Source organism: Oncorhynchus masou, unplaced genomic scaffold (assembly GCF_036934945.1).
Source record: "Oncorhynchus masou masou isolate Uvic2021 unplaced genomic scaffold, UVic_Omas_1.1 unplaced_scaffold_4571, whole genome shotgun sequence".
Lineage (NCBI taxonomy): Eukaryota > Metazoa > Chordata > Actinopteri > Salmoniformes > Salmonidae > Oncorhynchus > Oncorhynchus masou.
This window is the reverse complement of record NW_027010966.1, coordinates 1,270-25,780: the sequence shown is the minus strand read 5'-3', so window position 1 is coordinate 25,780 and position 24,511 is coordinate 1,270. Positions and strand designations below refer to the sequence as shown.

Genomic DNA, 24,511 nt, shown 5'->3' with positions numbered 1-24,511 from the left:
TGGAGGGAGACAGCGAGGGGGAGAGCGTGGATGGAGGGAGACATCGAGGGGGAGAGAGGGATGGGGGGAGACAAAGAGGGGGGAGAGAGGGATGGGGGGAGATAGCGGGGAGAGAGGGATGGGGGAGACATTTTAAGGGAGGGATGGGGGAGATATATGGGGAGACAGCGAGGGGAGAGAGGGATGGGAGATAGCGAGGGGAGAGGGATGGGGAGACAGCGAGGGGAGAGAGAGAGTGAGGTGTGTTCAGTCATCACAGCTGGTCGGTCATATGATGTGTCACGGTTCTATTTGTGTCCCAGTCATCTGAATGGGTTGTTACTCTCCTCTGAATGGTGGTCTAACTCAACAGTGACACCTCTTACTCCTTCAATTTATCTGTGTCAGACAGGCAGACAGAGAGAGAGGAGGCACACATAGAAGATGCATGGAGAAAGTCGTGTTACTTTAAAATAGGACAATTGTTCAGAAATAAAAAATAATTTGCCAGAATACGGAAAAACATTAGCTTTGGGATTGAACGTTTCCGGGAATTTATAAACGAGCCAGAATGCTTTTCTGACAACTTGTGAGTACTTACTGACTTTTGTGTTCATGTTGTATAATCTAAATGACTTACTGCTGGGCCTAACCAACCTGGGACCTGTCCAGAATGTTACAGAGCTTGCTAAAGGTTTACACTGAGTATTGAGATGGTATATTGTATGTATATTCTCATTGGTAGTCACTTGATATTCGACACAGCAGTTCTTAGATTCCCTCATGCTTTAATCGTTTCCTATACGACATTATGACATGATCTGTTTCCCAGTGTGTCCAGCCAGAGCTCTTCACTGCAGGGGGAAATGTCAGCAGGAAAGCCAGGTGTCAGGTCCTCTCCATATGAGGAGCAGCAGGCAGGAGGAGAGCAGACCTGGCTTCAAATACTATTTGAAGTCTTTACAAATACTTTTAGCATTCGCTTCGCCTGCCTAGACCATATCAAATCAAATTCACGTGTGCCGAATACAACAGGTCTAGTAGACCTTACAGTGAAATGCTTACTGACAAGACCTTAACCATCGATGCAGTTTCAAAAGTAACCGATAAGAATAAGAGATCAAAATAACAAGTAATTAAAGAGCAGCAGTAAAATAACAATAACGAGACTATATACAGGCTTGGTACCAGTACAGAGACAATGTGGAGGCTATATACAGGCTTGGTACCGGTACAGAGACAATGTGGAGGCTATATACAGGCTTGGTACCGGTACAGAGACAATGTGGAGGCTATATACAGGTTTGGTACCGGTACAGAGACAATGTGGAGGCTATATACAGGGGGCACCGGTACAGAGTCAATGTGGAGGCTATATACAGGGGGTACCGGTACAGAGTCAATGTGGAGGCTATATACAGGGGGTCCCGGTACAGAGACAATGTGGAGGCTATATACAGGTTTGGTACCGGTACAGAGACAATGTGGAGGCTATATACAGGTTTGGTACCGGTACAGAGTCAATGTGGAGACTATATACAGGTTTGGTACCGGTACAGAGACAATGTGGAGGCTATATACAGGTTTGGTACCGGTACAGAGACAATGTGGAGACTATATACAGGCTTGGTACCGGTACAGAGACAATGTGGAGGCTATATACAGGGGGTCCCGGTACAGAGTCAATGTGGAGGCTATATACAGGTTTGGTACCGGTACAGAGACAATGTGGAGGCTATATACAGGCTTGGTACCGGTACAGAGACAATGTGCAGGGGAGTACAGAGAGTAGCTGTGGTGTAAAGGGGGCAATGCAAATAGTCTGGGTAGCCACTTGATTAGATGTTTTTAAGGAGTCTTGTGGCTTGGGGTAGAAGCTGTTTAGAAGCCTCTTGGAACTAGACTTGGCTCTCCTGTACCGCTGTCGTGCGGTAGTAGAGAGAACAGTCTATGACTGGGGTGGCTGGGGTCATTGACAATTTTTAGGGCCTCCCTCTGACACCGCCTAGTATAGAAGTACTGGATGGCAGGAAGCTTGGCCCCAGTGATGTACTGGGCAGTACACATTACCCTCTGTAGTGCCTTGCGGTCAGAGGGTGAGCAGTTGCCGTACCAGGCAGTCTTTTCAGTCTCCTGAGGGGGAATGGGTTTGTTGTGCCCTTCACGACTGTCTTGGTGTGCTTGGACCATGTTACTTTGTCGGTGATGTGGACACCAATGAACTTGAAGCTCTCAACCTGCTCCATTACAGCCCCATCGATGAGAATGGGGGCGAGCTCGGTCCTTCATTTCCCTGTAGTCCACAATCATCTCCTTTGTCTTGATCACATTGAGGGAGAGGTTGTTGTCCTGGCACCACACGGCCAGGTCTCTGACCTCCTCCCTATAGGCTGCCTCGTCGTTGTATGTGATCAGGCCCACCACTGTTGTCATCGGAAAATGTTGTGATAGTGTTGGAGTCATGCCCGGCCGAGCAGTCATGAGTGAACAGGGAGTACAGGAGGGGACCGAGCACGAACCCCTGAGGGGCCCCTGTGTTAAGGATCAGTGTGGCGGATGTGTTTATTACCTACCCTTACCACCTGGGGGCGGCCCGTCAGGAAGTCCAGGATCCAGTTGCAGAGTTTAGTCCCAGGTTCCTTAGCTTATTGATGAGCTTTGAGGGTACTATGGTGTTGAACACTGAGCTGCAGTCAACGAATAGCATTCTCACATAGGTGTTCCTTTTGTCCAGGTCGGAAAGGCTAGTGTGGAGTGCAATAGAGATTGCATCATCTGTGGATCTGTTGGGGCGGTATGCAAATTGGAGTGGGTCTCTGGTTTCTGGGATGATGGTGTTGATGTGAGCCATGGCCAGCCTTTCAAAGCACTTCATGGCTACAGACGTAAGTGCTACGAGTCATTTAGGCAGGTTACCTTCGTGTTGTTGGGCACAGGGACTATGGTGGTCTGCTTGAAACATGTTGGTATTACAGACTCAGACAGGGAGAGGTTGAAAATGTCAGTGAAGACACTTGCCAGTTTGTCAGCGCATGCTCACAGTACACGTCCTGGTAATCTGTCTGGCCCTGCGGCCTTGAGAATGTTGACCTGTTTAAAGGTCTTCCTCACATCGGCTACGGAGAGCGTGATCACTCAGTCTTCTGGAACAGCTGATGCTCTCATGCATGTTTCAGTGTTATTTGCCTGGAAGCGAGGAGTTTAGCTCGTCTGGTAGGCTTGTGTCACTGGGCAGCTCTCAGCTGGCCTTCCCTTTGTAGTCTGTAATAGTTTGCAAGCCCATCCAACATGTGTCGGAGCCGGTGTAGTATGATTCGATCTTAGTCCTGTATTGAAGCTTTGCCTGTTTGATGGTTCGTCAAGGAGGGCATAGCGGGATTTCTTTAAGCTTCCAGGTTAGAGTCCCTCTCCCTTGAAAGCGGCAGCTCTAGCCTTTAGCTCAGTGCGGATGCTGCCTGTAATCCATGGCTTCTGGTTGGGTATGTACGTAGGGACAACGTCATCGATGCACTTATTGATAAAGCCAGTGACTGATGTGATGTACTCCTCAATGCCATCAGAAGAATCCCGGAACATGTTCCAGTCTGTGCCAGCAAAACAGTCCTGTAGTTTAGCATCTGCTTCATCTGACCACTTTTTATTGACCGAAGTCACTGGTGCTTCCTGCTTTAATTTTTGCTTGTAAGCAGGAATCAGGAGGGTAGAATTATGGTCAGATTTGACAAATGGAGGGCGAGGGAGAGCTTTGTATGTGTCTCTCTTTGTGGAGTAAAGGTGGTCTAGAGGTTTTTTCCTCCGGTTGCACATTTAACATGCTGATAGAAATTTGGTAAAACTGATTTAAGTTTCCCTGCATTAAAGTCCCCCGGCTACTAGGAGCGCGCCTCTTGGTGAGTGTTTTCTTGTTTGCTTATGGCGGAATACAGCTCATTCAATGCTGTCTTAGTGCCTCTGACTGTGGTGGTGTGTACACAGCTATGAAAAATACAGATGACAACTCTCTTGGTAGATAGTGTGGTCTACAACTTATCATGAGATACTCTACCTCAGCCGAGCAATTCAGCCACGCTCAAGTGAAGCATAAGATGTTAGAGTTTTTAATGTCCCATTGGTAGTTTCATCTTCCGCGTAGCTCATCCATTTTATTCTCAAAAGATTTCACGTTTGCTAGCAGAATGGAGGGAAGTGGGGTTTATTCGATCGCCTATGAATTCTCAGCCCACTCTTCGGCCCCTCTTTCTCCGCCTCCTCTTCACGAGGATCAAGAGGATCGCGGCCTGATCCCGAGGAAGCAGTGTATCCTTCGCATCGAGCTCGTCAGAGTCATGAAAGGAAATGAAGGATTCTGCTAGTCTGTGGTGACTAATTGAAGTCCTGATGTCTAGAAGTTATTTTCGGTCATAAGAGACGTTAGCGGCAACATTATGTACAAAATGAGTATAAAAAAACAGGTTGCAAATAAACAAACAAATGAAACACAAATCGGTTGGGGAAAACGTAAAACGTCCGCCTTCTTCTCCGGCGCCATCTTACGAATTAGTGGGATTTGTGGGGTTTTCACTTTTGTGAGTAGTTTATTGTTTATCAATAGACTAGACAAGCTTAATTAAGCAGAGCTAGAGTATAGTAAATAATCTTGAAAAGTATTTGAACCCAGATCTGCTTGGGGGAGAGGAACTGCTTGCTCTGGGGTCGTCTCACTTTAATGGTGATCTGGAAGAAATTGGAGTAGGGCATAATCACGTTTGTCTGGGAACCAAAGTGAACGGTTGTAGTGAACCAGGGGTAACTGATCCTGCAACACCCCACCCTCTATCAGTGTTCCCCAGGAGAAGGGGGTAGCTGCATCCCAATTTGGCGACTGGAGTATGGGGGGAGTGGACTTGTCGAATGCAAAGGAGTGGGTGTGGGAAAGGAGAGGGAGTTGGTGTGTGGACAGGAAAGGAGTTGGTGTGTGGACAGGAAAGGAGTTGGTGTGTGGAAAGGAGAGGAGTGGGTGTGTGGAAAGGAGAGGTTGTGTGGAAAGGAGAGGAGTTGGTGTGGAAAGGAGAGGAGTGGGTGTGTGGAAAGGAGAGGAGTGGGTGTGTGGAAAGGAGAGGAGTGGGTGTGTGGAAAGGAGTGGAGTGGGTGTGTGGAAAGGAGAGGAGTGGGTGTGTGGAAAGGAGAAGAGTGGGTGTGTGGAAAGGAGAGGAGTGGGTGTGTGGAAAGGAGAGGAGTGGGTGTGTGGAAAGGAGAGGTTGTGTGGAAAGGAGAGGAGTTGGTGTGGGAAAGGAGAGGAGTGGGTGTGTGGGAAAGGAGAGGAGTGGGTGTGTGGAAAGGAGAGGGAGTGGGTATGGAGAGGAGTGGGTGTGTGGAAAGGAGAGGAGAGGAGTGGGTGTGGAAAGGAGAGGAGAGGAGTGGGTGTGTGGAAAGGAGAGGAGTTGGTGTGTGGAAAGGAGAGGAGTGGGTGTGTGGAAAGGAGAGGAGTGGGTATGGAGAGGAGTGGGTGTGTGGAGAGGAGTGGGTGTGTGGAAAGGAGAGGAGTGGGTATGTGGAAAGGAATTGGTGTGTGGAAAGGAGAGGAGTGGGTGTGTGGAAAGGAGAGGAGTGGGTGTGTGGAAAGGAGAGGAGTGGGTGTGTGGAAAGGAGAGGAGTGGGTGTGTGGAAAGGAGAGGAGTGGGTATGGAGAGGAGTGGGTGTGTGGAAAGGAGAGGAGTGGGTATGGAGAGGAGTGGGTGTGGAAAGGAGAGGAGTGGGTGTGTGGAAAGGAGAGGAGTGGTTGTGGAAAGGAGAGGAGTTGGTGTGGAAAGGAGAGGAGAGGGTGTGTGGAAAGGAGAGGAGTGGAAAGGAGAGGAGTTGGTGTGGAAAGGAGAGGAGTGGGTGTGGAAAGGAAAGGAGTGGGTGTGTGGAAAGGAGAGGAGTGGGTGTGGAAAGGAGAGGAGTGGGTGTGGAAAGGAAAGGAGTGGGTGTGTGGAAAGGAGAGGAGTGGGTGTGTGGAAAGGAGAGGAGTGGGTGTGGAAAGGAGAGGAGTGGGTGTGGAAAGGAGAGGAGTGGGTGTGTGGAAAGGTTTAAAGAAACACAAACCATGGATTCTATTCCACTTCCTCCTGGCCCAGAGACTACTTTCAGTGTCAAATCAAAATCACATTTTATTGGTCACGTAGACATGGTTAGCAGATGTTAATCCGTGTGTAGCGAAATGCCTGTGTGACCTGAAGCGAAGCGACCATCTCTGTCGGCGCCATTCTGATGTGAGGAACCATCTAACATGAAGTTTTAAAATCCCCGGACTTCCTTTAGCGGTGCAGGATAAATTTGTTTTGTTTGTTCTGCAGCTTGTGATTCATTTAGTTTGGTTTTTACACACTTATAAAACTGGTTTGTAGATGAATCCTGACCTGCTGTTAATAGTTTAAAAATAAAATAAAATAAAACGTTCAGGACTGTTTAGCGAACAAAACCAAAACAGTAAACATCATATGTTTTGTACAATTTTACTCACCCTTGTTTGGCCCAACGGTGTGTGTATGGTACACACACACACACACAGACACACAAACACACACAGTCGTAGAAAACCTCTGACGCTCTCTTTGTTTTGACTCCAGGTGCTTAAACCCCATACAGAGAGGCTAAGAAGAGTGATCTGAGAGACTGTCAGACACACACACACACACACACACACACACACACACACACACACACACACACACACACACACACACACACACACACACACACACACACACAGTTGTCGGAAAGGTTCTGTATCTCTCTCTGTTCAACCATTGTGCTACAGAGAGGTGAAGTGTTATCTTACAGGCAGCGTGCGATCCGGAGGGACAAAGAGCCAGGATGATTCTGGCCACGCTGAAGGGCTTCGGGAAGCAGCTGCTGCGTGTCAAGGTGGTGGACTACAACACCGAGGACTCACGTCTCTCCCGATGTCTCAACACCTTCGACCTGGTGGCTCTCGGGGTAGGCAGTACTCTGGGAGCTGGGGTGTATGTCCTGGCCGGGGCCGTGGCCAGAGAGAACTCTGGTCCAGCCATTGTCCTGTCCTTCCTCATCGCAGCGCTGGCCTCGGTGCTGGCTGGTCTGTGTTACGCTGAGTTTGGGGCCCGCGTCCCCAAGACGGGCTCGGCCTACCTGTATAGTTATGTTACTGTTGGAGAGCTCTGGGCCTTCATCACCGGATGGAACCTCATCCTCTCTTACATTATAGGTGAGAGGGCAATAAACACACACACACACACACACCTTCCTCCTCACACATGTATGTTCAGATAGGAACGTTAGAAAGATACTGTCATAATGCAGACAATAGATATATATGGGATGCATTGCATTTTCATGCCTCTTGTATAAACATATAATGATTGTCGATCCTGGATCATTTAGCTGTGTGGATCCTAGACCATAATTTTAGCTTTGTTGATCTTAGATCATCATTTAGCTGTGTGGATCCTAGACCATAATTTTAGCTTTGTTGATCTTAGATCATCATTTAGCTGTGTTGATCTTAGATCATCATTTAGCTGTGTTGATCTTAGATCATCATTTAGCTGTGTTGATCTTAGATCATCATTTAGCTGTGTTGATCTTAGATCATCATTTAGCTGTGTTGACCCTGGATCATTTAGCTGTGTTGACCCTGGACCATAATTTAGCTGTGTTGATCTTAGATCATCATTTAGCTGTGTTGATCCTGGATCCACATTTTCTGGTTATCTCCTAACAGGAACCTCTAGCGTGGCTCGGGCATGGAGCGCCACATTTGATGAGCTGATTGGTCGACACATCGAGCAGTGGTGCCGGGTCCACATGGCGATGAAGGCCCCAGGGATCCTGGCTGAATACCCAGACATGTTCGCTGTCATCATCATCATCATTCTCACAGGTGGGCATTGCTCCATAAAGAAATACATTTATATGTTGTCTGTTTTTGGACCTTTTCTCTGGAGTATGGTGCTGTGGGAAAACAGACCTGGAATCAAAATATTTGAAAACTTGAATAATAATAATCTCTCTCTATTTCTCTCTTTCTCTCTCTCTCACACACTCTTTCTCTCTCTCTCACACTCTCTCTCTCTCCATTTCTATCTCTCTCTATTTCTCTCTCTCTCTCTATTTCTCTCTCTCTCTCTCACACTCTTTCTCTCTCTCCATTTTTCTCTCTCTCTATTTCTCTCTCTCTCACACTCTTTCTCTCTCTCTCTCACACTCTCTCTCTCCATTTCTATCTCTCTCTATTTCTCTATTTTTCTCTCTCTCTATTTCTCTCTCTCTCTCTATTTCTCTCTCTCTCTCTCACACTCTTTCTCTCTCTCCATTTTTCTCTCTCTCTATTTCTCTCTCTCTCACACTCTTTCTCTCTCTCTCTCACACTCTCTCTCTCCATTTCTATCTCTCTCTATTTCTCTATTTTTCTCTCTCTATTTCTCTCTCTATTTCTCTCTCTCCCTCACTTCCTCCAGGCCTACTAGCGTTTGGAGTGAAGGAGTCAGCCATGGTGAACAAGGTGTTCACTTGTATTAATGTGTTAGTACTGGTGTTCGTGGTCATCTCAGGGCTGGTCAAAGGAACTGTAAAGAACTGGCATCTGAACCCCGATGAAATCCTCAACATCACTGTCAACGCAACACTGAAGTGAGTCAGGGATCAGGGAACAGATAGATATGTGTATTTGCTGCTCAATGCTGCCTGTGTTTTTGCTTTAGATAGTCATCTGCACTACTGAGAATTTGTTTCTGAGCACGTGTGTGTGTGTGTGTGTGTGTGTGTGTGTGTGTGTGTGTGTGTGTGTGTGTGTGTGTGTGTGTGTGTGTGTGTGTGTGTGTGTGTGTGTGTGTGTGTGTGTGTGTGTGTGCGCTCCTCTCCTCCAGTATGACAGAGTCCTTGCCATCGAAGGAGAGTCTGGGTCAGGGAGGCTTCATGCCGTTTGGCTTTACTGGGGTCCTGTCTGGAGCAGCAACCTGTTTCTATGCCTTCGTAGGCTTTGACTGTATCGCCACCACCGGTCAGTACACTTATCAAGGCTTTATAAGGAATTCATCATGTCTTCATTAACCTCTGAATTTCCTGCTTTTTTTTCCATCCAGAATCCAGGAATCTTCCAACCAGAATTTCAGGAGGGAAAAAAATCAGGAATTTTGGGGAAAATTACCAGACGTTTGTAGTACTCTCTGTCTCTCCCTGTAGGGGAGGAGGTGGAGAACCCTCAGAGTGGCATCGGCATCGTAGCCTCTCTCCTCATCTGTTTCCTTTAACCCCTGACCTTTAACCCCTATAGGTGAGGTAAAGAACCCTCCGAGAGCCATCCCAATAGGCATCGTAGCCTCTCTCCTCATCTGTTTCCTTTAACCCCTGACCTTTAATCCCTATAGGTGAGGTAAAGAACCCTCCGAGAGCCATCCCAATAGGCATCGTAGCCTCTCTCCTCATCTGTTTCCTTTAACCCCTGACCTTTAACCCCTATAGGTGAGGAGGTATAGAACCCCCCCCCCGAGAGCCATCCCAATAGGCATCGTAGCCTCTCTCCTCATCTGTTTCCTTTAACCCCTGACCTTTAACCCCTATAGGTGAGGAAGTAAAGAACCCTCCGAGAGCCATCCCAATAGGCATCGTTGCCTCTCTCTTCATCTGTTTCCTTTAACCCCTGACCTTTAACCCCTATAGGTGAGGTAAAGAACCCTCAGAGAGCCATCCCAATAGGCATCATAACCTCTCTCCTCATCTGTTTCCTTTAACCCCTGACCTTTAACCCCTATAGGTGAGGTAAAGAACCCTCCGAGAGCCATCCCAATAGGCATCGTAGCCTCTCTCCTCATCTGTTTCCTTTAACCCCTGACCTTTAACCCCTATAGGTGAGGAGGTAAAGAACCCTCCGAGAGCCATCCCAATTGGCATCGTAGCCTCTCTCTTCATCTGTTTCCTTTAACCCCTGACCTTTAACCCCTATAGGTGAGGAGGTAAAGAACCCTCAGAGAGCCATCCCATTAGGCATCGTAGCCTCTCTCCTCATCTGTTTCCTTTAACCCCTGACCTTTAACCCCTATAGGTGAGGAGGTAAAGAACCCTCCGAGAGCCATCCCATTAGGCATCGTAGCCTCTCTCCACATCTGTTTTCTTTAACCCCTGACCTTTAACCCCTATAGGTGAGGAGGTAAAGAACCCTCCGAGAGCCATCCCAATAGGCATCGTAGCCTCTCTCCTCATCTGCTTCCTTTAACCCCTGACCTTTAACCCCTATAGGTGAGGAGGTAAAGAACCCACAGAGAGCCATCCCAATAGGAATCGTAGCCTCTCTCCTCATCTGTTTCCTTTAACCCCTGACCTTTAACCCCTATAGGTGAGGAGGTAAAGAACCCTCCGAGAGCCATCCCAATTGGCATCGTAGCCTCTCTCTTCATCTGTTTCCTTTAACCCCTGACCTTTAACCCCTATAGGTGAGGAGGTAAAGAACCATCAGAGAGCCATCCCATTAGGCATCGTAGCCTCTCTCCTCATCTGTTTCCTTTAACCCCTGACCTTTAACCCCTATAGGTGAGGAGGTAAAGAACCCCCCCGAGAGCCATCCCAATAGGCATCGTAGCCTCTCTCCTCATCTGTTTCCTTTAACCCCTGACCTTTAACCCCTATAGGTGAGGTAAAGAACCCTCCGAGAGCCATCCCAATAGGCATCGTAGCCTCTCTCCTCATCTGTTTCCTTTAACCCCTGACCTTTAACCCCTATAGGTGAGGAGGTAAAGAACCCTCCGAGAGCCATCCCAATAGGCTTCGTAGCCTCTCTCCTCATCTGTTTCCTTTAACCCCTGACCTTTAACCCCTATAGGTGAGGAGGTAAAGAACCCTCCGAGAGCCATCCCAATAGGCATCGTTGCCTCTCTCTTCATCTGTTTCCTTTAACCCCTGACCTTTAACCCCTATAGGTGAGGAGGTAAAGAACCCTCAGAGAGCCATCCCAATAGGCATCATAACCTCTCTCTTCATCTGTTTCCTTTAACCTCTGCCCTTTAACCCCTATAGGTGAGGAGGTAAAGAACCCACAGAGAGCCATCCCAATCGGAATCGTAGCCTCTCTCCTCATCTGTTTCGTGGCCTACTTCGGAGTGTCTGGTGCCCTCACCATGATGATGCCCTACTATATGTTGGATAAGAACAGTCCTCTGCCTGTAGCCTTTAAACACGTAGGCTGGGAGGGAGCCACCTACGCTGTGGCTGTAGGGTCACTGTGTGCTCTGTCCACCAGGTAAGCTGGCCTACAGTGTTTGTGCTTCACACAATTTATGTTCCTGGTCTTTAACAAGAGTTGGAGGAAGCCCTAACAATCAGGTTAGGCTAGATTAATGGGATATGTTTGTGATTATTAGATTATTTTTAATTTAACTAGGCAAGTCAGTTAAGAACAAATTCTTATTTTCAATGACAGCCTGTTTAGGGGAGATTTGTACCTTGTCAGCTCGGGGATTTGAATTTGCAACCTTTCGGTTACTAGTCCAACGCTCTAAACCACTAGGCCCCATTAATGGGTTATTCCTTAGATTATTAGATTAATGGGCTGCACCTTAGATTAATAGATTAATGGGCTATGCCTTAGATTATTAGATTAATGGGCAAGGCATTAGACTGTTAGATTAATGGGCTATGCCTTAGACTGTTAGATTAATGGGCTATGCCTTAGACTGTTAGATTAATGGGCTATGCCTTAGATTAGTAGATTAATGGGCTATGCCTTAGATTAATAGATTAATGGGCTATGCATTAGACTGTTAGATTAATGGGCTATGCATTAGACTGTTATATTAATGGGCTATGCATTAGACTGTTAGATTAATGGGCTATGCATTAGACTGTTAGATTAATGGGCTATGCATTAGACTGTTAGATTAATGGGCTATGCCTTAGATTATTAGACTAATGGGCTATACCTTAGATTATTAGACTAATGGGCTATACCTTAGATTATTAGACTAATGGGCTATACCTTAGATTATTAGATTAATGGGCTAGGCCTTAGATTATTAGACTAATGGGCTATACCTTAGATTATTAGACTAATGGGCTATACCTTAGATTAATAGATTAATGGGCTATGCATTAGACTGTTAGATTAATGGGCTATGCATCAGACTGTTAGATTAATGGGCTATGCCTTAGATTAATAGATGCTGATTGTTGTTACTGTTCCAGATGCTAATATAATAATTTGTGTGAATAATACATTAAGTACACAAAGGAAAGTGTAACCTTGTGTTGCATTCTCCCTTGTCCAGTAGCTTTGTGTGTGTTTAACGCTGTATCTCCCTGTGTGGCACGGCTCTCCTATCTCCCTACTAGCCTGCTAGGCTCCATGTTCCCCATGCCTCGTGTCATCTGGGCCATGGCTCAGGACGGACTCCTCTTCAAGAGTCTGGCCCAGATCAGCGACCGAACCAAAACCCCTCTAATCGCTACAGTAACCTCTGGAATGGTGGCAGGTGAGACTAGAACCCTTTCTAACCAGTTTAAACCACTAACAGGGCTGCTAACCTCACCCCCCCCCCCCTTACAGCTCCCTCCCTACAGGAATCAACCAATGCTGGCGCTGTTTCCCTGGTTACCTCAACATGCTACTGTTCACAGTGCACCTGCTTAGAAGACCTGACCAAACCTAGATTAACTGTGGATAGACCAGGGGTATTCAAATCTTACCCTTGGGGCACGGCGTACTACTGATATTATTACCCTGGGGGCACGGCGTACTACTGATATTATTACCCTGGGGGTACGGAGTACTACTGATATTATTACCCTGGGGGTATGGAGTACTACTGATATTATTACCCTGGGGGTACGGAGTACTACTGATATTATTACCCTGGGGGTACGGAGTACTACTGATATTATTACCCTGGGGCTAGGGGTACGGAGTACTACTGATATTATTACCCTGGGGTACGGAGTACTACTGATATTATTACCCTGGGGTACGGAGTACTACTGATATTATTACCCTGGGGGTACGGAGTACTACTGATATTATTACCCTGGGGGTACGGAGTACTACTGATATTATTACCCTGGGGGTACGGAGTACTACTGATATTATTACCCTGGGGCTAGGGGTACGGAGTGGTACTGATATTATTACCCTGGGGTACGGAGTACTACTGATATTATTACCCTGGGGGTACGGAGTACTACTGATATTATTACCCTGGGGGTACGGAGTACTACTGATATTATTACCCTGGGGGTAGTGAGTACTACTGATATTATTACCCTGGGGGTATGGAGTACTACTGATATTATTACCCTGGGGGTACGGAGTACTACTGATATTATTACCCTGGGGTACGGAGTACTACTGATATTATTACCCTGGGGCTAGGGTACGGAGTACTACTGATATTATTACCCTGGGGTGCGGAGTACTACTGATATTATTACCCTGGGGGTACGGAGTACTACTGATATTATTACCCTGGGGTGCGGAGTACTACTGATATTATTACCCTGGGGGCGGAGTACTACTGATATTATTACCCTGGGGGTGCGGAGTACTACTGATATTATTACCCTGGGGTGCGGAGTACTACTGATATTATTACCCTGGGGCTAGGGGTGGAGTACTACTGATATTATTACCCTGGGGTACGGAGTACTACTGATATTATTACCCTGGGGCTAGGGGTACGGAGTACTACTGATATTATTACCCTGGGGCTACGGAGTACTACTGATATTACTGATATTATTACCCTGGGGGTACGGAGTACTACTGATATTATTACCCTGGGGGTACGGAGTACTACTGATATTATTACCCTGGGGGTACGGAGTACTACTGATATTATTACCCTGGGGCTAGGGGTACGGAGTACTACTGATATTATTACCCTGGGGGTACGTAGTACTACTGATATTATTACCCTGGGGCTACGGAGTACTACTGATATTATTACCCTGGGGCTACGGAGTACTACTGATATTATTACCCTGGGCTACGGTACTACTGATATTATTACCCTGAATGCGGAGTACTACTGATATTATTACCCTGGGGGTACGGAGTACTACTGATATTATTACCCTGGGGGTACGGAGTACTACTGATATTATTACCCTGGGGCTACGGAGTACTACTGATATTATTACCCTGGGGATACGGAGTACTACTGATATTTTTACCCTGGGGCTACGGAGTACTACTGATATTATTACCCTGGGGGCACGGAGTACTACTGATATTATTACCCTGGGGTACGGAGTACTACTGATATTATTACCCTGGGTGCGGAGTACTACTGATATTATTACCCTGGGGCACGGAGTACTACTGATATTATTACCCTGGGGCTAGGGTGCGAGTACTACTGATATTATTACCCTGGGGGTGCGAGTACGGAGTACTACTGATATTATTACCCTGGGGGCACGGAGTACTACTGATATTATTACCCTGGGGGTATGGAGTACTACTGATATTATTACCCTGGGGTACGGAGTACTACTGATATTATTACCCTGGGGCTACGGAGTACTACTGATATTATTACCCTGGGGCTACGGAGTACTACTGATATTATTACCCTGGGGCTAGGGGTACGGAGTACTACTGATATTATTACCCTGGGGCTACGGAGTACTACTGATATTATTACCCTGGGGGTACGGAGTACTACTGATATTATTACCCTGGGGGTACGGAGTACTACTGATATTATTACCCTGGGGGTACGGAGTACTACTGATATTATTACCCTGGGGTACGGAGTACTACTGATATTATTACCCTGGGGGTACGGAGTACTACTGATATTATTATCCTGGGGCTACGGAGTACTACTGATATTATTACCCTGGGGTACGGAGTACTACTGATATTATTACCCTGGGGCAATGGAGTACTACTGATATTATTACCCTGGGGCTAGGGTACGGAGTACTACTGATATTATTACCCTGGGGGTACGGAGTACTACTGATATTATTACCCTGGGGTACGGAGTACTACTGATATTATTACCCTGGGGTAGTGGAGTACTACTGATATTATTACCCTGGAGGTACGGTACTACTGATATTATTACCCTGGAGGTACGGAGTACTACTGATATTATTACCCTGGGGGTACGGAGTACTACTGATATTATTACCCTGGGGGTACGGAGTACTACTGATATTATTACCCTGGGGTACGGAGTACTACTGATATTATTACCCTGGGGCTAGGGGTACGGAGTACTACTGATATTATTACCCTGGGGCTACGGAGTACTACTGATATTATTACCCTGGGGTACGGAGTACTACTGATATTATTACCCTGGGGGTACGGAGTACTACTGATATTATTACCCTGGGGGTATGGAGTACTACTGATATTATTACCCTGGGGGTACGGAGTACTACTGATATTATTACCCTGGGGGTACGGAGTACTACTGATTTTCTGTTCTACCTGATCATTTATTGCACCCATCTGGTGTCCCATGTCTAAACCAGTCCCTAATTAAAGGGGAAGAATGCTGGTGTCCCAGGTCTAAACCAGTCCCTAATTAAAGGGGAAGAATGCTGGTGTCCCAGGTCTAAACCAGCCCCTAATTAAAGGCGAAGAATGCTGGTGTCCCAGGTCTAAACCAGTCCCTAATTAAAGGGGAAGAATGCTGGTGTCCCAGGTCTAAACCAGTCCCTAATTAAAGGGGAAGAATGCTGGTTTCCCAGGTCTAAACCAGTCCCTAATTAAAGGCGAAGAATGCTGGTGTCCCAGGTCTAAACCAGTCCCTAATTAAAGGGGAAGAATGCTGGTGTCCCAGGTCTAAACCAGTCCCTAATTAAAGGTGAAGAATGCTGGTTTCCCAGGTCTAAACCAGTCCCTAATTAAAGGGGAAGAATGCTGGTTTCCCAGGTCTAAACCAGTCCCTAATTAAAGGCGAAGAATGCTGGTGTCCCAGGTCTAACCCAGTCCCTAATTAAAGGGGAAGAATGCTGGTGTCCCAGGTCTAAACCAGTCCCTAATTAAAGGTGAAGAATGCTGGTGTCCCAGGTCTAAACCAGTCCCTAATTAAAGGCGAAGAATGCTGGTGTCCCAGGTCTAAACCAGTCCCTAATTAAAGGGGAAGAATGCTGGTGTCCCAGGTCTAAACCAGTCCCTAATTAAAGGGGAAGAATGCTGGTGTCCCAGGTCTAAACCAGTCTCTAATTAAAGGGGAAGAATGCTGGTGTCCCAGGTCTAAACCAGTCCCTAATTAAAGGCGAAGAATGCTGGTGTCCCAGGTCTAAACCAGTCCCTAATTGAAGGGGAAGAATGCTGGTGTCCCAGGTCTAAACCAGTCCATAATTAAAGGCGAAGAATGCTGGTATCCCAGGTCTAAACCAGTCCCTAATTAAAGGGGAAGAATGCTGGTGTCCCAGGTCTAAACCAGTCCATAATTAAAGGGGAAGAATGCTGGTGTCCCAGGTCTAAACCAGTCCCTAATTAAAGGGGAAGAATGCTGGTATCCCAGGTCTAAACCAGTCCCTAATTAAAGGGGAAGAATGCTGGTGTCCCAGGTCTAAACCAGTCCCTAATTAAAGGCGAAGAATGCTGGTGTCCCAGGTCTAAACCAGTCCCTAATTAAAGGGGAAGAATGCTGGTGTCCCAGGTCTAAACCAGTCCATAATTAAAGGCGAAGAATGCTGGTATCCCAGGTCTAAACCAGTCCCTAATTAAAGGGGAAGAATGCTGGTGTCCCAGGTCTAAACCAGTCCCTAATTAAAGGGGAAGAATGCTGGTATCCCAGGTCTAAACCAGTCCCTAATTAAAGGGGAAGAATGCTGGTGTCCCAGGTCTAAACCAGTCCCTAATTAAAGGGGAAGAATGCTGGTATCCCAGGTCTAAACCAGTCCCTAATTAAAGGGGAAGAATGCTGGTGTCCCAGGTCTAAACCAGTCCATAATTAAAGGGGAAGAATGCTGGTGTCCCAGGTCTAAACCAGTCCCTAATTAAAGGGGAAGAATTTGAATTTGAGGGGATTCTATATCTATGAGAGAGACACTCATCTTATCTGCTCTACATGTTTATTACGGGCAGACAGATCCTATGGCTCTGAGGTTCTGTGTGTCTGGTAGGTGCACTGGGAACTGCAGCAGTTGAAACCATGTTTCTGGACTTCATGGAGAGACTTGGAGTGTTTTTGGGTTATAAATCTTTGCCCCCTTCCTCCTCCTCCTCCTCCACCCCTGGCCTCCTCTTCCTCCTCCTCCTCCACCCTGGCCTCTCCTCTACCTCCTCCTCCTCCACCCCTGGCCTCTCCTCTTCCTCCTCCTCCTCCACCCCTGACCTCTACTCTTCCTCCACCTCCTCCTCCTCCCCTGGCCTCTCCTCTTCCTCTACCTCCTCCCTCTCCTCTTCTCCTCCTCCTCCACCCCTGGCCTCTCCTCTTCCTCCTCCTCTTCCACCCCTGGCCTCTCCTCTTCCTCCTCCTCTTCCACCCCTGGCCTCTCCTCTTCCTCCTCATCCTCCACCTCTGGTCTCTTCCTCCTCCTCCACCCCTGGCCTCTCATCTTCCTCTTCCTCCTCCACCCCTGGCCTCTCCTCTTCCTCCACCTCTGGCCTCTTCCTCCTCCTCCACCCCTGGCCTCTCCTCTTCCTCCACTGCCTCCTCCACCCCTGGCCTCTCCTCTTCCTCCTCCCCCCTGGCCTCTCCTCCTCCTCCACCCCTGGCTTCTCCTCTTACTCCCCCCTCTACTCCTGGCCTCTTCCTCCACCTCCTCCTCCCTCTCCTCTACGCCTCCCTCTCCTCTACTCCTCTCCTCTTCCTCCACCTCCTCCTCCTCCCCTGGCCTCTCCTCTTCCTCTACCTCCTCCCTCTCCTCTTCTCCTCCTCCTCCACCCCTGGCCTCTCCTCTTCCTCCTCCTCTTCCACCCCTGGCCTCTCCTCTTCCTCCTCCTCTTCCACCCCTGGCCTCTCCTCTTCCTCCTCATCCTCCTCCACCTCTGGTCTCTTCCTCCTCCTCCACCCCTGGTCTCTCATCTTCCTCTTCCTCCTCCACCCCTGGCCTCTCCTCTTCCTCCACCTCTGGCCTCTTCCTCCTCCTCCACCCCTGGCCTCTCCTCTTCCTCCACCGCCTCCTCCACCCCTGGCCTCTCCTCTTCCTCCTCCCCCCTGGCCTCTCCTCCTCCTCCACCCCTGGCTTCTCCTCTTACTCCCCCCTCTACTCCTGGCCTCTTCCTCCACCTCCTCCTCCCTCTCCTCTACGCCTCCCTCTCCTCTACTCCTCTCCTCTTCCTCCACCTTCTCCTCCTCCTCCCCTGGCCTCTCCACTTCCTCCTCCCCTGGCCTCTCCCCTTCCTCCTCCTTCTCCCCTGGCCTCTCATCCTCCTCTCCTCTTCCTCCTCCACCCCTGGCCTCTCCTCTTCCTCCTCCTCCTCCACCCCTGGCCTCTCCTCCCTCTCCCCCTCCCCTCCTATAGCCTTCTAGGCTCCATGTTTCCTCTACCTCGTATAATCTTTGCCATGGCCCGCGATGGTCTCCTCTTCTCCTTTCTGGCCAAGGTCAGTGAGAGGAAGTCGCCAATCAACTCCACCATTGCGTCAGGTTTCATGTCCGGTAAGACTGTGTTAGAGGTCAAGGGTTAAGCTCAGAGCTGATCTGTATCTGGCAGTAACAAGCCTATGCCCACCTGAGGAGGAGAGAGGGGGTAGCAGACAGAGACTTTAGGTTGAACGGACTAAAGAGAACTGTGATTTAGTTAAGAACAAGTAAAACATTATGTGAAACAGACAGTCCATTAGTCTCGACTCTTCAAAAGTTTGAAAAATGCTGTCGTTTCTCTTCATTATTTTCTGTATGTGAATTGAAGGTGACTACTGTATGTCTAGCCTACTGGTTGTTGTGATACTGTACCGTGACTTGAATATATTGTGTGTAACATTGTTCACAGGAAATGAAATCATAACGGGCAGTTGTAGAGTCACCCATCGTGTTCATTCTTACTGTACAGTGCAGATGCCTAATGCCAGAATCAAATACAATCATGTCATTTGTTTTGGTGGTTTCCCAGACACAGATGTAAACCTCGTCCTGAAAAAGAACGTATTTTAGATGGACTATCTGTGTCCAGGAACTCCGCCCATGAATGTGTGCATTGGCTTGTATTTTAAACGGGGTTATTCTGGGATAGATCCTGGCATATTTCTGAATGGTCTTTGACGCCTTCCTACAGCGGTGATGGCCTTCCTGTTTGACCTGAAAGACCTGGTTGATCTGATGTCTATCGGCACCCTGCTCGCCTACACCTTGGTGGCAGCCTGTGTTCTAGTACTCAGGTTAGTACCCTACATGCTACACCCTACACCCTGCTAGCCTACACCCTGCTACCCTACACCCTGCTAGCCTACACCTTGGTGGCAGCCTGTGTTCTAGTACTCAGGTTAGTACCCTACATACTACACCCTACACCCTGCTAGCCTACACCTTAGTGGCAGCCTGTGTTCTAGTTCTCAGGTTAGTACCCTACATACTACACCCTGCTAGCCTACACCCTGCTAGCCTACACCTTGGTGGCAGCCTGCGTTCTAGTACTCAGGTTAGTACCCTACACCCTACACCCTGCTACCCTACACCCTGCTAGCCTACACCTTAGTGGCAGCCTGTGTTCTAGTACTCCGGTTAGTACCCTACATACTACACCCTACACCCTCCTAGCCTACACCTTGGTGGCAGCCTGTGTTCTAGTACTCAGGTTAGTACCCTACATACTACATACTACACCCTGCTCGCCTACACCTTGGTGGCAGCCTGTGTTCTAGTACTCAGGTTAGTACCCTACATACTACACCCTACACCCTCCTAGCCTACACCTTGGTGGCAGCCTGTGTTCTAGTACTCAGGTTAGTACCCTACATACTACATACTACACCCTGCTAGACTACACCTTGGTGGAAGCCTGTGTTCTAGTACTCAGGTGAGTACCCTACATACTACACCCTACACCCTGCTAGCCTACACCTTGGTAGCAGCCTGTGTTCTAGTACTCAGGTTAGTACCCTACATACTACACCCTACACCCTGCTAGCCTACACCTTGGTGGCAGCCTGTGTTCTAGTTCTCAGGTTAGTACCCTACATACTACACCCTACACCCTGCTACCCTACACCCTGCTAGCCTACACCCTGCTCGCCTACACCTTAGTGGCAGCCTGTGTTCTAGTACTCCGGTTAGTACCCTACATACTACACCCTACACCCTGCTAGCCTACACCTTGGTGGCAGCCTGCGTTCTAGTACTCAGGTTAGTACCCTACACCCTACACCCTGCTACCCTACACCCTGCTAGCCTACACCTTGGTGGCAGCCTGCGTTCTAGTACTCAGGTGAGTACCCTACATACTACACCCTACACCCTGCTACCCTACACCCTGCTAGCCTACACCCTGCTCGCCTACACCTTGGTGGCAGCCTGTGTTCTAGTACTCAGGTTAGTACCCTACATACTACACCCTACACCCTGCTAGCCTACACCTTGGTGGCAGCCTGTGTTCTAGTACTCAGGTTAGTACCCTACATACTACACCCTGCTAGCCTACACCTTGGTGGCTGCCTGTGTTCTAGTACTCAGGTTAGTACCCTACATGCTACACCCTGCTAGCCTACACCTTGTTGGCTGCCTGTGTTCTAGTACTCAGGTTAGTACCCTACATGCTACACCCTGCTAGCCTACACCTTGTTGGCTGCCTGTGTTCTAGTACTCAGGTTAGTACCCTACATACTACACCCTACACCCTGCTAGCCTACACCTTGGTGGCAGCCTGTGTTCTAGTTCTCAGGTTAGTACCCTACATACTACACCCTACACCCTGCTACCCTACACCCTGCTAGCCTACACCTTGGTGGCAGCCTGTGTTCTAGTACTCAGGTTAGTACCCTACATACTACACCCTACACCCTGCTAGCCTACACCTTAGTGGCAGCCTGTGTTCTAGTACTCAGGTTAGTACCCTACATACTACACCCTACACCCTGCTAGCCTACACCTTGGTGGCAGCCTGCGTTCTAGTACTCAGGTTAGTACCCTACACCCTACACCCTGCTACCCTACACCCTGCTAGCCTACACCTTAGTGGCAGCCTGTGTTCTAGTACTCCGGTTAGTACCCTACATACTACATACTACACCCTGCTCGCCTACACCTTGGTGGCAGCCTGTGTTCTAGTACTCAGGTTAGTACCCTACATACTACATACTACACCCTGCTAGACTACACCTTGGTGGAAGCCTGTGTTCTAGTACTCAGGTTAGTACCCTACATACTACACCCTACACCCTGCTAGCCTACACCTTGGTAGCAGCCTGTGTTCTAGTACTCAGGTTAGTACCCTACATACTACACCCTACACCCTCCTAGCCTACACCTTGGTGGCAGCCTGTGTTCTAGTTCTCAGGTTAGTACCCTACATACTACACCCTACACCCTGCTACCCTACACCCTGCTAGCCTACACCTTGGTGGCAGCCTGTGTTCTAGTACTCAGGTTAGTACCCTACATACTACACCCTACACCCTGCTAGCCTACACCTTGGTGGCAGCCTGTGTTCTAGTTCTCAGGTTAGTACCCTACATACTACACCCTACACCCTGCTACCCTACACCCTGCTAGCCTACACCTTGGTGGCAGCCCCTGTGTTCTAGTACTCAGGTTAGTACCCTACATACTACACCCTACACCCTGCTAGCCTACACCTTGGTGGCAGCCTGTGTTCTAGTTCTCAGGTTAGTACCCTACATACTACACCCTGCTACCCTACACCCTGCTAGCCTACACCTTGGTGGCAGCCTGTGTTCTAGTTCTCAGGTTAGTACCCTACATACTACACCCTACACCCTGCTACCCTACACCCTGCTAGCCTACACCTTGGTGGCAGCCTGTGTTCTAGTACTCAGGTTAGTACCCTACATACTACACCCTACACCCTGCTAGCCTACACCTTGGTGGCAGCCTGTGTTCTAGTTCTCAGGTTAGTACCCTACATACTACACCCTACACCCTGCTACCCTACACCCTGCTAGCCTACACCTTGGTGGCAGCCTGTGTTCTAGTACTCAGGTTAGTACCCTACATACTACACCCTACACCCTGCTAGCCTACACCTTGGTGGCAGCCTGTGTTCTAGTTCTCAGGTTAGTACCCTACATACTACACCCTACACCCTGCTACCCTACACCCTGCTAGCCTACACCTTGGTGGCAGCCTGTGTTCTAGTACTCAGGTTAGTACCCTACATACTACACCCTACACCCTGCTAGCCTACACCTTAGTGGCAGCCTGTGTTCTAGTACTCAGGTTAGTACCCTACATACTACACCCTACACCCTGCTAGCCTACACCTTAGTGGCAGCCTGTGTTCTAGTACTCAGGTTAGTACCCTACATACTACACCCTACACCCTGCTAGCCTACACCTTGGTAGCAGCCTGTGTTCTAGTACTCAGGTTAGTACCCTACATACTACACCCTACACCCTGCTAGCCTACACCTTGGTGGCAGCCTGTGTTCTAGTTCTCAGGTTAGTACCCTACATACTACACCCTACACCCTGCTACCCTACACCCTGCTAGCCTACACCTTGGTGGCAGCCTGTGTTCTAGTACTCAGGTTAGTACCCTACATACTACACCCTACACCCTCCTACCCTACACCCTGCTAGCCTACACCTTGGTGGCAGCCTGTGTTCTAGTTCTCAGGTTAGTACCCTACATACTACACCCTACACCCTGCTACCCTACACCCTGCTAGCCTACACCTTGGTGGCAGCCTGTGTTCTAGTACTCAGGTTAGTACCCTACATACTACACCCTACACCCTGCTACCCTACACCCTGCTAGCCTACACCTTAGTGGCAGCCTGTGTTCTAGTACTCAGGTTAGTACCCTACATACTACACCCTACACCCTGCTAGCCTACACCTTGGTGGCAGCCTGTGTTCTAGTACTCAGGTTAGTATCTGCATGGATGATCAGTTCTTGGATCCACAGCTCTGTCTGAATTTCAGAGTGGTTGCATTTCTTCAATCAAATCAAAATCAAATGTATTTATATAGCCCTTCGTACATCAGCTGATATCTCAAAGTGCTGTACAGAAACCCAGCCTAAAACCCCAAACAGCAAGCAATGCAGGTGTAGATGTGGGGTGGCCAGTCCTCTTCTGGCTGTGCCGGGTAGAGATTATAACAGAACATGGCCAAGATGTTCAAATGTTCATAAATGACCAGCATGGTCGAATAATAATAAGGCAGAACAGTTGAAACTGGAGCAGCAGCACGGCCAGGTGGACTGTGGACTGTAAGGAGTCATCATGTCAGGTAGTCCTGAGGCATGGTCCTAGGGCTTAGGTCCTCCGAGAGAGAGGTGGCAGCTTACTGTTTTGCTTCTTTAATGTGGCTATTCTTTCTGTCCTGCAGGTACCAGCCAGAGCAATCCAGTAGGGCCTATCGGATGGCTTCCACGCTGGACGAGCCAGAAACCTTAGAGTCCATTAACGAGGGCAGTGTGGGGATCCTGCCGGGAGCAGAGGAGGTGTTCTGTGCCAAAAACCTGTTGTTCCCTCACAACACAGAACCCAACAACCTGTCTGGCTTCGTAGTCAACATCTGTACCAGTACATTAGGTAAGATACACACACACACACCTATTCAGTTTTGTCCCTGCAGGAGTGTTAGCTCTGGTCACCTCCGTCTCGTCCTTACTGTCTCTGTCTCTCCCTGCAGGAGTGTTGGTGTGTATCTTCTGTGTGGTAGCAGTGCAGGGAGGCTTTGCTTCCTGGTCTGTCTCTCTACTGAGCCTCATATTTACAGCCTGTCTGGCAGTCACTCTACTGGTCTGGAGACAGCCTGAGAGCAAGACCAGTCTCTCCTTCAAGGTATGTTCACTCAGCGGTACCCCACGGTCAGGGACATTTCCTCCCAGGGCCCAGTATGTTTAGAAATCTTCTCTCCTCTTCTCCCTTCTCCCCTCTCCTCCTCTCCTCACGTCTCCTCCCCTCTCCTCCTCTCCTCACGCCTCCTCTCCTCATGCCTCCTCCCTTCTCCTCCTCTCCTCACGCCTCCTCCCCTCTCCTCATGCCTCCTCTCCTCCCTTCTCCTCTCTTCACGCCACCTCTCCTCTCCTCCCAGGTGCCCCTGCTTCCCTTCCTCCCAGTGGCCAGTATGTTTATCAACATCTTCCTGATGTGTCAGCTGGGCCGAGGAACCTGGATACGCTTCTCTTTCTGGATGATCATAGGTACACTACATTTATCTGTACTATATATACATATATATACACTACATTTATCTGTACTATATATATATATACACTACATTTATCTGTACTATATATATATATACACTACATTTATATATATATATATATATATATATATATATATATATATATATATATATACGCTTCTCTTTCTGGATGATCATAGGTACACTACATTTATCTGTACTATATATACATATATACACACTACATTTATCTGTACTATATATACACTACATTTATCTGTACTATATATAAACTACATTTATCTGTACTATATATACACTAC

At 48.3% G+C, this 24,511-nt stretch overlaps 1 protein-coding gene across 1 annotated transcript; it reads left to right on the top strand.

The window, feature by feature from the left end:
* Positions 1-6,761: 6,761 nt before the first annotated feature.
* LOC135535177 (high affinity cationic amino acid transporter 1-like) lies at positions 6,762-24,218 on the top strand (the record flags this gene model as incomplete). The annotated part of the gene is made up of 10 exons (XM_064961884.1): positions 6,762-7,183; positions 7,700-7,858; positions 8,436-8,607; positions 8,844-8,977; positions 10,987-11,209; positions 12,298-12,437; positions 19,150-19,252; positions 23,382-23,587; positions 23,688-23,839; positions 24,093-24,218. Coding segments are annotated over exons 1-10 (1,785 nt in total), but the record flags the coding sequence as incomplete, so codon positions are not given.
* Between the last annotated feature and the right edge of the window lie 293 nt (positions 24,219-24,511).